This window comes from Pseudopodoces humilis, chromosome 16 (genome assembly GCF_049639895.1).
Source record: "Pseudopodoces humilis isolate 2021_Gansu_Grassland_sample_001 chromosome 16, ASM4963989v1, whole genome shotgun sequence".
Classification (NCBI taxonomy): Eukaryota; Metazoa; Chordata; class Aves; order Passeriformes; family Paridae; genus Pseudopodoces; species Pseudopodoces humilis.
The window spans coordinates 8516590-8527596 of NC_142215.1; the positions used below are offsets into that span (position 1 = coordinate 8516590).

The 11007-nt window shown below is 42.9% G+C and overlaps 1 protein-coding gene across 3 annotated transcripts in view; it reads left to right on the plus strand.

Annotated features, from left to right (window-relative positions):
- The window catches only part of CEMIP (cell migration inducing hyaluronidase 1), a 102483-nt gene extending 91696 nt beyond the window's left edge, over positions 1–10787 (plus strand). For all 3 annotated transcript variants that reach the window (XM_005521557.2, XM_088063140.1, XM_088063141.1), the window contains exons 22-29: positions 748–963; positions 1911–2122; positions 2570–2755; positions 3472–3676; positions 4414–4500; positions 4820–4977; positions 6425–6525; positions 7149–10787. In XM_005521557.2, the coding sequence (XP_005521614.2) occupies positions 748–963; positions 1911–2122; positions 2570–2755; positions 3472–3676; positions 4414–4500; positions 4820–4977; positions 6425–6525; positions 7149–7276 (1293 nt within the window). In that variant the 3' untranslated portion in view covers positions 7277–10787. The remainder of the gene's footprint in view (positions 1–747; positions 964–1910; positions 2123–2569; positions 2756–3471; positions 3677–4413; positions 4501–4819; positions 4978–6424; positions 6526–7148) is intronic.
- The last annotated feature ends 220 nt before the right edge of the window (positions 10788–11007 follow it).

Consider the following 11007-nt stretch of genomic DNA (forward strand, 5'->3'; position numbering starts at 1 on the left):
AATTACACTATGAACCTCTGGGTGCTGGTCTGAACCCGTCCTGGGGCCTGTTCCTTTGAGTTATTTTTGTATTTGCCTGCACAAATACGTGCTAACTGTTTCACTGAGCTTCACCTTTAGCAGCTGTTAAAATCCATCTGCCAAACATTACAAACAAATAGATAAATAAAGTGGTTGGGCCGAAATGATTGGTGTTGCCTAATTTTCAAAAAATTAGCAGGCTTGCTTACAGGTCAGGAAAAGTGCTGACCAGTGCTAAATATGATGGGAAAGGCAAAATTCCCCTAAAAGTGATGGTTGGTCTCTCACACATTGCATGAGGCAGGCTGGTGACATGACATTTATTTATGCTGGATAAAAATATCAGTCAGAAGTTGCTTGAGCAGCCATTTCCCAGGGCTGACTATTTTCCACATTGGCTGACTTAATGTGGCTTGGAACTTCGAAGCTGTGTTAGCAAACAATGAGTGAAGTGGCTCTCGTGAAATCGCCTCATCTCCTGAACCTTCCTCCAGAATTTTATAACAAACCTTCCCACTGCTGAGGCTGAAATTGTGGGTTTTTTTAGCCTTTCCCCCATGGTCAGCAGGGAAATGTGTATCTGCTCTGCCTGACAAGTCAAACACACCTTTTAAGTCAGAAAATGGGTAATTAGAGACACTGTAGTGACGAAGGGCATCCTTTTCTTGTACTCTAAGTGATTAATTCCTTTCTGGAGATGTAAATTTGTTCCACTGTTTTGTTTAGATTACTTCAAGAGTGTTCTTTGGAGAACCTGGCCCGTGGTTCAATGATCTGGATATGGACGGTGACAAAACATCGGTTTTTCATGATGTAGATGGTTCTGTGTCAGAATATCCAGGCTCATACCTGATCAAAGAAGATAACTGGTTAATCAAGCACCCTGACTGCATTGACGTGCCTGACTGGAGAGGCTCCATCTGCAGTGGGCACTTTGCACAGGTAAGGCTGCTTACCTTGCAGTATCATTATCCCTGTGGTTTATTTAAAATTTCTTGGCACTTTAAAGCTTGACCTGTAGAAATGGACTTTCTTCATAGTGCTCAGTGTTTATTTATCAGCATGTCTGCGCAGGTGGCTTTGAACATGAGAAATATGTGGTATATTTTCTGAAATCTTGGCTTTGGCTGCTGACAGCTCCAACAACTTCTGCCTGAAGCCTCCTAAGGGCTCCATGGGCATTCACAGATTAATATTCATAAATCCATGGGCTATTGGCTAGTTATTTTTCCCTGATTTATGGAGGGAAGTGTTGCCCACAGTGTTAAGGGAAATGTGCTGATGAGTCAAAATTAGACTTTAGCTTTCGTGGTCTTTCATCCTGTGTGTGACCACCAAACCATTCTTCCCCCCACAGGAACCCTGAGTGCTGCTGCCATGAGAGTCCTCACTTTCCTCTGCTGAGAGTGCCTGGTTTTGTCTTATGTTTTGCAACAGTTGGGGTTTTTTTGTGTGCAGTGCCACTACAGCCAATTTTTAACCACTGATCTGGGTTTCAGGCTTCTGAAACCCAGACAGAAGGATCCTTGTTCAGCACAAGTCAGATGTCTGAGGTAGATACTGTCCTGCTGCTGAGGGTTGCAGGATGCTGTGGAATATCTCAGCCCTGCTGCAGCCTCTGGCACATGCACTTGAACTCAGTGCATGAGGAAATGAGCTTTTCTTTTTTTTTTTTTTTTTTTCTTTTTTTTTTTTTCCTGGAAGCAGTTTGCTTTGTTGAAATGGAAACCTAAGGAATTGAACATAAGTGCACAGCCCACAGGTCCCTTCCCAGCACACAGGACTTGCACCACCTCACATCTATTGAGTATCTGAACCTTTCACTGTAGTTCATTAAACCCTGGGTGATCTTTTTGTTTTTGGTTTTTTTGGTTTTTTTTCCCATCTAGATATACATCCAAGCCTACAAGCCAGCCAACCTGAAAATGAAAATAATAAAAAATGACTACCACAATCACCCACTCTACTTGGAAGGGGCTTTGAGCAAAAGCACTCATTACCAGCAGTATCAGCCAGTTATAACTCTGAGGAAAGGCTACACCATCCACTGGGACAAGACAGCCCCTGAAGAGCTGGCCATATGGCTCATCAACTTCAACAAGTGAGTGAACTGAATCCCAGCATTCCAGCACAATCATGTAACGGCACATTTTTAATGGGTGAGGTCATCACCTCAGGAGCTCTTCCAGAATGAACATGCCTGTTACAGGAAGTCCATTGAGTTCATCTTTTCACGAGCCATCTCAGGTTCCTGTTTCCTCCCCCAGGAAGCTCTGTAAGATAACACAGTTCATTTTTGGAAGTTCAGAGCTAATTCATTCCTGGTGCATGGAAGTCACAGGTGTAGAAGTCAGGAGCAGATCTGCTCTACATTGCTTAACTAACCCACGGTTGTTATGTCCAATTTATGTTGCATTGATCCATTCTAAACCATGACAATTTTAACTGGACAGGGAAAAACTTATTGTAAATTATTTAGTTCAGCTTCTAGCATGCATATAAAATAATAGTTATAACTTGTTACAATGTGAGTCTTTGCTATTTTTAGGAATGACTGGATCCAAGTAGGGTTTTGCTATCCTAAAGGGACGACATTTTCCATTCTCTCAGACATCCACAATCGTCTCTTGAAGAAAACGTACAAAACTGGAACCTTCTACAGAACCTCCCAAATGGAGAAACTGGAGCACAGATATCCTACCAAAGGGTACTACTACTGGGATGAGGACACTGGGTAAGACAGCAGGCCTTGCTGTTTTGGGCATTGCTTTGGGAATGCTGCTGGAATTGTGAGCTGTTTGGTTAATGCCACTGGCGGGAATAGCAACAAAACCAGGAAGGTTTTCTGGGAATGTGACCAGTGCTTAATTTTCCTGGGACTCCCAGGCCTGCCAGTCATTCACAGCCTCTGCTGCACTGCCAATTACTCTGGGAAATGCTTTTCCAAGTGAATAAAACTTTGAAAAGAAAAAAGAAAAAGAAAAAAAGAGAGACAAATCAAAGTGCAGACCATGAAACTTAATTGAAGACATGCACAGCCCTTATTGTTTTGAACAACAACTATTTATAAACACCATGACAGGGTGTACACAATGCACAGGAACTAAGTGTAAAGCCTGTTATTTTAAAGGATTGAAATAATGGGAAAGAAAGAAAGACCTAAAATACAAAGCATGTATTTCTACATATATGAATCTGCATATAGAATAGAGCTCAGAAGGCATTCAGGTGCTATCTGATTTCTTTGTTGTGCTTTCCATGAGCTCCCTAAACCATTTCTGAGATGAGTGTTCCTATTTATTTGCATGTAGGTTTTTGGGCACTATAAAACACAGCACCAAGAGCTGCAATGAAAATTATTGCAAATCATGGGAAGGAGTCCACCAAAACTCCTTTTTTGCACAAAAAGTTTGAAGGATGCTGTTTGTTTTTTGTTTCTCCTGCCTGCAGGCTGCTGTTTCTGAAACTCAAAGCTCAAAATGAGAAGGAGAAATTTGCTTTCTGCTCTGTAAAAGGCTGTGAACGAATAAGAATCAAAGCTGTGATCCCAAAGACAGCTGGTGTCAGTGACTGTGAAGCCACAGCCTATCCCAAGTACATTGAGACACCAATAGTGGAAGTGCCAATGCCAAAGAAGTTCTCTAGTGCACAACTGGTAAAGCAGCTGATTTCTTATCACAGAATCATTGCTCTTGTTAATCTGGCACATATTGTGGCTGCAGACACAGAAAAACTTTGTGCCAGGGGCAGTATATGCTGTGCCTGATATTCTGAAATGGTTCAGGAAGGTGAAATAATATGAAGCAGACACTTGCAACATGCAGAGACATTGCAAGCTGTATACATGGTCTTTTGGGGCTCTGATGTGACATGCTGCTCTTGAAAGCTCAGGTGAAAACTGATGAGGCTGGAGGTTGGTGCAGTGAATGTGATTTTGGAGCCTACAGCTCCTCCAAGCTGTAAGAACATCAGTGACAGACAGTAGTAGAATAGTAGAGTTGAATTATTCTCATTTATATAATGCATAACACAATCTCCTGTATCCAGTCTAGTTCTGGGGGAGGAAGTGGGGTATTTATTTGTTATTTGGGTTTTTTCACTCATCACCCTTGAAACAGGAATACACAGCAAAGCTTTGGAGAACTATGTGTCAGTTCTGCAAAGTAAGACTCACTCTGCCATTCAGTGAAACAATTTAATTGGTCACAGGATGAGCAGAAGGGTTACCATTGTGCCCAGTTTCATTAGCAATTTAATTTGGCAAGTCAGTGCTTATTATGTAGCTTCTTTGTTGATTGAATTTCCAGGTTTGAAGTGTTTTCATTGAAAATGCAGCATTCAGGTAATGGACATTCTCACTAGAAAATCTGTTTTTTTTCATTTTGCAAACAGAAGACCAAGGACCACTTAATTGAAGTGAAAATAGAAACTTACAAGAAACAGTACTTCCACCTGAAGGATGACTTTGCATACATTGAGGTGAGCAAATCCTCTCAACTAACTTAATGGGATGCAATTCTACACCATGTGCTTTATCTTCATGGAAAGCTTGCTTACAGAAGTTACCATGGGGTGTTAAATTTGGGTAATTTCTGTTTTGTATTTTGGGAAAAAAAAAAAAAAGAAAAAAGGCTGTATCTTCTCCTACTAGGCAGGATAGCAGGACCTCAGAGACCTGGAATTCTGCCCTCTGAAGCAAACAACAGTCCCACGACTCAAGACCATCAGTGCTTCTTACAGGTGGTTGTTTGCAATTGTGTTACTGTGAGAGATCAAGAATATTTTTCCCCCTGCCCAGGTTGATGGTGTGAGGTTTTTCCTCACTGAAGAGGGTATCCAACTGGTTGTGATTGATGGACACCATGGAAAAGTTGTTGATCGAGTAACATTCAAAAACTCCATTCTACAAGGAATCCCAGCACAGATAGAGAATTATGTCAACAACATCAAAGATCAGTGAGTAAATAATCTGTTCTCACTAAGGTGCAACGTACAAGCATGCTGCATAACACTCATCTTTTCCTGGATTTTATCACAAACATGGGCCAGACACCCAACAGCAGAGCAATGCACCCAATGTATTTTTGTGTCTGATGACTCCAAAAGAGCCCAAATGTGTGCAGGACATGCAGGCAGCAGCAGGATGCACACTCTGATTCAGGGACCAATTGAGACCCAGGTAATTTGCAGGGCTTCATGTGATTAATACACTGCAGAGCTACATTTATTTTGTGGTTATAGACAATCTGCAGACTTAAATTCACAAAACACTGATCCATACAGATGCACACAGCCTGCATTTTTTTACTGCATGTATGTTTTCTCAAATTGCAGGAAATTCCACCAGTAAAATCCATTCCCCTTTGCATGTTCCCCTGCCCAGACCTAAAGGCTGGATTATTTTGTATTTTGAGTATGGGCAGCCAGGAATGCAGTGTTTTGGAAATAGGTGGTATGTAGCCAAAAGAAGTTCCTGCATCTTGGGGAACAATGGCTTCTTCTGCAGGAAGGAGAATTGGAACCACATCAGAAACCCATTAACCAAAGGGGTTGTTCCCACATTAGCTTTTGGAGTGCTCATGGGAAGTGAATATATTTCATTGTTATTAAATCTGTTTGGATTTGAAATCTGATGTGTAATAGTTAATACAAATATTGAGTGCTTGTTGACAAATCATCTGAAATAGCTGTGGGCAGATCAACAGCATATTGTTCTAGCATTTACTCTAGAGGCTTGGGGGAAGCTTGGGCAGAGTGCCATGCAGGTGCACTCAGATGTGTTTCTGTTGTCTTAAATAATTCTAGAGGTTTCAAAAATCACATCACATAGTTACTTCAGGGAAGCATGGTAATTTCTTGCTTTTCTTTCATATGAAAAATAAGAAGTCCTTTCAGAGAGGCCATCATCCTGCTTTACAAAAATCTCAATCCTGGCTAAATCCAGCTCCTGATCAGGAATAGTAGTAATAATATTAACTTACTTTTTAAACAGAAGCACACTGAAAGGAAAAGCATGAGGCCAACAAAAGTATCAGAGAAGTGAATTTCTTCAGGTTTAATCTGCTATTGAAAGAACAAGAATTTACTTGAGACTTGCTAAGGGCATCCCAGGGAAAAGATGGGTCTCTCTGAGCAAAGCAGGATGGAACTGCAGGTTGGAACATTTAAATCATCCTAGAAAACCATGCTTAAAAATAATAAAAAAAAAGTGGTTTCTGTCTCTTTTTTAATGGGTTTTGCATGACTGGAAAAATAATCTGTATTCACACTGTTGGAAAGCACTGAAAAACATTAAAGCTGAAGCCACTGTAGTTCATGGGTGTGTGAACACACAGGCAGGACAAACAAGCAAGGAATGTGTTCTGGCTCTTCATCCCTTTACACATCCCTTTGTTTCCTTCAGCTCCATAGTGCTGGTGACATCTAAAGGAAGATTCATTTCAAGAGGACCGTGGACTAAAGTACTGGAGAAACTTGGAGCAGGAGAGGGTTTTAGGTTAAAAGGTAACCAGTTTTTATAAACTCACTTCTAAGCTCCCATTATTCCACTAAAGGGACCTTTTTCCTGCCTCTAACCTTTGCCTTGCTTGTTTCTATCAGCATGTACTCAAACATACTGGAACCAGTAATTTATTTATTCAGAAAGGTTGTATCCACTTCAGCTTTGGGTAACATGCTCTATTTAAAACTGTAAATAGAAAGAACACTCTGGCAGTTTTTCTTAGAAGTAAATAATTCAGAAGTTTGATTTTCCAGATTAATTTTAGATAAAAAAATTACTTCTTAATAATAGAAATACTTAGTCTTTTCATCCACTAAATGCCCCAAAACAAGACATTTTACTCATCTGAACTTGCTTTTAGCTGGTTTTCTCTTGACACCTTCTGACTGATGGCACAGAGCACATTGATTTCAGAGCATCACATGTTGCATTAGAATACAGCTCCATGTGCACATTGCTGCAATCAGCTCTGTGAGCTTTGGCATGATTCCGCCTGTGTGTGTGTGTGTGTGTGATACACATGGCTCTTGTGCCCTGCACCCCTCCAGGAGGTGTAGCCCTGCACACAGGTGGGTTTCTGGTGCAGTCCTGGGCACACTCCAAATGCATTTGCTCTGATTTGCAGAAAAAATGGCTTTTGTCGGCTTCAAAGGCAGCTTCCGCCCCATCTGGGTGAAGCTGGTCACGAACGAGGACTCAGCTAAAATCTACCAAGCACTTCCAATTCCTGTGGTGAAGAAAATGAAGTTGTGAGGACACCCTGCTGTGCCTGCTGGCCGCCAGCACTGCCCCGTGGGACGGACAGACGGGCGGACGGACAGACTACTGACCGCTCTGCGCAGGCCTCGCCCGCCTGCGCCACCGTGTAGCATTTTCTCATTGTTGCTGTTCAAAAAGACATCTCACTGTAAGTAGCTAGAGTGGCCACATGTGACAGAGAAGCCTTTCTCTGTGGCCAGTGTGTGCTCTGTGCTGGCCAGCCCAGGCTGGCTCCTGCGCTGAGGCACCGCTGGCCATACTGAGCAAGGTCTGAGCTGTTTCTCCAGGTGCTGCTTTTGTCAGCACTCCTGGGACAGACTGACGTTAGTGCTGCCTCTTGAAGGGGAGTTCTTGATCTGAAGACCATCAAGGATTGTTGCTTCTACCAGCCTCTAAGTTGTCTGAAGACTTTTTCTTTTCCATAGCGTAACTAGCTGCTCACGTAGACATGGAATGCCAGTTCAAAGACTGGTTGACAATCTGGGGTAGAAAGAGTGGATTTGAGTGATTACCCGGATGCTGGGAATCGTAACTGGACAGTAAGCATTTCTCCTGAAGCTTCTGCGAGGTTTGATCAAGCTCTTTGGGGTGTGTGTTGTACATGCAGCCCACGGCACATAGCTGGGGAAGAAATGACAGAAAGAGTGGACAAAACATACCAGCAGAGACTGATGGAACCACCTATTTCTGCTTCCTCAGAAAACTGTGTTTTTCCTATGGATCAAGGAGTTTTAATAGTGGTTGTGCAAATAAAAAAATTTCCTCCAACAAGCAGCTGCAGGCTAGGAGAGCAATGTCAATTAGCACATGTGTTTTCTCAGCCCTTCCCATTCAGCCTTTCCCTCTGTATAACAACATGCAGGATCAGTTCATGGTTGCCAGCTAAAGCCATCCCAATTCAACGCTTCCAATTTTTGACTAGGAATACTGGGATTTACTTTATTCAGCATCACATAGGGTGAGCTGCCCTCGCCTTTCCCAGGATATCAGAGGGATCAGGATCACACTGCTCTGCTGTGTGATGCTTTCTGATTCTGTCCTCTGGCTTAAGATTATGTCTTGGTCCTCCTGTAAGAGTTACAGGAGACCTGGATGAGTTCTTTCCAGGTGGCTGAAGAATTAAAATGAGAATCCCAGTGCACTAGTTGGATGTCCTGTACCTCCTTTCCCCCTGCTTCAAACCAATACCTGGGTACTGAAGGCAGATCAGAGTGAATCGGGTCTTTAATGGGGCATCTCTTGAAGCTGGGAAATTAAACATTATCCTTTAAAACACTGAAAGCATTTCTAGTGCTCAGTGATATTTCTGTCAGTTGCCCAGAAATACCACAAAGGCGTTTCTGAAGGCTGTGGCTGTTCTAAGAACTGTAAGGGCAGGGGGGAAGTGTGAAAGACATCATGACAAGCTTTTCAAAAAATGTCAATCTTGCCAGTAAGTTGAATTTGTTTCCCTACTTTATCTCTGCCTGTCCCCACTGCCACATAAATTATTCCAGTTGCTGGTGGCTACTTGGTTTATGTAATTAAGTTGTTTTTTTACCCACAGTATGAAAAATGCAACCTTGAAGTTCAACAAAAAAGCAAGGATTTTGTGTGTCATTCCAAAGGCTGGGCATATGCTGGTTTAGATCATTTGCTCTGAATATCAGAGCAAGCATGAACAAAATTTAGACAGTACTGTAGGTTGCATTCCCCTCAAGCCTCTCCTGGGTTTTTAAACTGGAAATGTTCTTTTCAGACTTACTACAGAGTTGTTTTGAATTCACTGAATGTCATATGTATTGTATTTAAAAAAAAAAAAAAAAGCCAAACTTTTCCTCTCTGCTTCCCAATGAGAATCTGGTAATGAGTGCTCGCTCCTTAGGCATTTGTGCTGTTTACAGAGTGAATGGGAAACATTTGTAAAAGGAAAATAAGGTGAGTTGTTTATTCCCCGAAATTCTTGTGATAGTTTGGGGGTTTCACAAATTGCTCTATGGAAGAGTCAGTCTCACCAGTGTTTCAACCATGATCATCCAAAATGTTTACCTGACATCCCGTGATAGCCAAAACAGTGGCAGATCCATGGAGTCAAGGGAAGAGACAAACAGGAATTCCCTTTGGTCTGTCAGTTTGGGTTGTATACATCTTTTCTCTGCCCTGAACCAGTGCTGGTGGTGCCACTGCAGAAGTGTTGGTGGAACACATCTGCTTCCAGGAGATGGACCAAAGCTGGGTTATTTCATTCACGAGCCCTTCGCAGATGGTGGGCAGGAAAGCAAGGCTTGGGATGTGCCTGCAGTGGGATTTGGCTTTGTACAAGCCCCAGTGCTGGGGTTGCCCTCTGCAGTGCTCCACTGGCCATGGCCATTTCCCCTCTCCTCCTCCCTCTAAGTGTGCAACTTCCCAGGAGCATCCCAGCAGGTGGGTCTGTCCCCTAGACTGCTTTGTTCAGCTCTAGGAGCATGCTGCCTTTGTGCTGAAGTGTAGCTTCTGATTTTACTGTTTTGGGAATTCTCAGGGTTGAAAGCATAAGACTTGGCTCTAGGAAAAATCTTTTTCTTCTCTTTTCCTAAAACATCTCACCTTATTAAGAGAGAAAACTTAAGCAGCTTGTCCTGTGATGCTGAGCTTGTCACATGGGGCCTGTTTTGGAGCTGGGGAGGGTCTCCTGCTGTGAATACAGGGTAGGGGATCACTGCAGGTTGCCAGCCCGAGGGAGAGCAGAGCATTGTGACCCTGTGCAGGGCCAGGCTCTCCGGGGAGGTGCCCAGGGCTCCCGCTGCCCTGCATGGCCTGGAGCCATCCATGTGTCCTCTGGAGACAGATGGGAGCCTGGTGCCATCGCCAGTCAGCGAGAGCTTTGTGCCACGGGACTCCTGTTTAGTCTCTGTTCCAGAAACTGCTCGTGCACATTCTGACCAGTGAATTCCCCAACTGCTCATCCTCTGCCCACCCTGCACAAGCTGCAGTGACCCTCCCTCTCTGAAAGGTTTTATTACTGCAGATGTTTCCATGTTTGCCTACACAGTTGCCGTTGGTGGAGTGGGGTTTTTTGGATTGCATTTTGTTTGTTTGTCTCTGTTTGTTTGGATGTTTGGGTTTTATTGCCTCTGTTCAATTGCTTGTTTTACCTGTCGCCGAAACAGCTGGTCCTTTTTCGGAGTTAGATGTTTGTACATTTTCTTATAGACTTTCCAATGAAAAAAGATATATTTTCTATTAATTTATTACAATGGCACTAAGACAACTAAATTGCAGACATATGAAGCATTTTTACTGGAGCTGAGCATTGTCCAGTTTGTTAAGGAGGTTGGCAATGTGTCTTTCCTGATAATCTGCTTTGCACTTGAAAGCTCTCTATGTCCACAGACCGTGGTGGTGCATTGACTGTCGGGTTTATGATGACAAGAGCTCTTGGGACGTTGTTTCCAAAGGATTGTGGCTTACAACTGAAATAACACGTAGTTGTTTGGAGTACACAATGTTTATCAAAATAAATATTCAGTGCAAATTTCTTATTTTATTTTTGTCTCCCTACTTATTTCAAAAGACAAAACCCAAGGGGCCAAGAAGCCTCTGTCTGCATTTGTTGGCTGGTCCACACAGACCACAGCACCTTTCAGTGCCTGCTCACAGCTGCAGGGTCTGGGAGAGGGGGACAGGAAGGGAAGGAGATGGGAAGGGAAGGAGATGGGAATGGGAAGTTGGATATTAGAGCTATGGGAAAGGCCTGTGTATTTGGG